Source organism: Diaphorina citri, unplaced genomic scaffold (assembly GCF_000475195.1).
Source record: "Diaphorina citri unplaced genomic scaffold, Diaci psyllid genome assembly version 1.1 scaffold23511, whole genome shotgun sequence".
Lineage (NCBI taxonomy): Eukaryota > Metazoa > Arthropoda > Insecta > Hemiptera > Psyllidae > Diaphorina > Diaphorina citri.
Window position 1 is genome coordinate 1 of NW_007400854.1, and position 813 is coordinate 813.

Below are 813 nucleotides of genomic sequence, written 5' to 3' on the forward strand. Positions count from 1 at the left end.
AATCAACATTCCATTCTGTGAAGTACTAGTGCAGACACTAGGGTTTGACTGGGTTCTTCTCTTCCTGCAGACACATCTGCACACCTCTACTGTTATCCTAGGTATGAGGATATTACTTGTGTTAGGATGTGCTCCTAGTCTTGTACAGAGGTTTCGTGAAGGCTCCAGCAATGGTGGCTGGTTAACAGATGTTGAGTTTCATCTGGCACATAACAAGATGAGTGTGCTAGCATCACCACAGGTATCCAAGTCACGTGATCTTAGACATGAAGCACTCACTGTCCCTGGGTTTCAACACCTAGCCTGGTTATTACCAGCTCATATTAGAATACAACAGATGTACTTCCTCCTCATTGCACTACTCATGGGGCAACCTGTGAAACATCTCCCTGCAGAATCCAAGCTAGAGCTAGAACTGGATAATATATGGGACTTTGTGTTTGGTATGCCAGTAGAACACTCGTTTTCCAAAGTATCCAAATGTATCACCATATGTCAGGAAGCTATCTCTGTCTTGCTCCGGATGGTGCGGTCTATTATGAATGGTATCCAGGAAGACAAATGTCTGGAAGGTCATCCTATCACTCTCATTCAGTTCCTATTCATTCTGTATCATAACATGTCCTCAGACTTCATGCCTGTGTTCATCACACCTGATGTTCTCTCATCCCTAGTATCCACACTATTTCCATTCTCAGAGTCAGTCTCCCTTACAGAACATCCTGCCAATAAGTTTGTCATGGATTTCCTTCGCTCGATTGTTGTGGACTCGCTCTCCCTACCAGTCACAAGTAAATCCTCTCCTATTCTAGA

The 813-nt window shown here is 43.9% G+C and overlaps 1 protein-coding gene across 1 annotated transcript; it reads left to right on the plus strand.

Annotated features, from left to right (window-relative positions):
• Window positions 1-7: 7 nt before the first annotated feature.
• On the plus strand, window positions 8-808 carry LOC108254234 (WD repeat and FYVE domain-containing protein 3-like; the record flags this gene model as incomplete). The annotated part of the gene is made up of 1 exon (XM_017449235.2): window positions 8-808. A coding segment is annotated over one exon (801 nt), but the record flags the coding sequence as incomplete, so codon positions are not given.
• Between the last annotated feature and the right edge of the window lie 5 nt (window positions 809-813).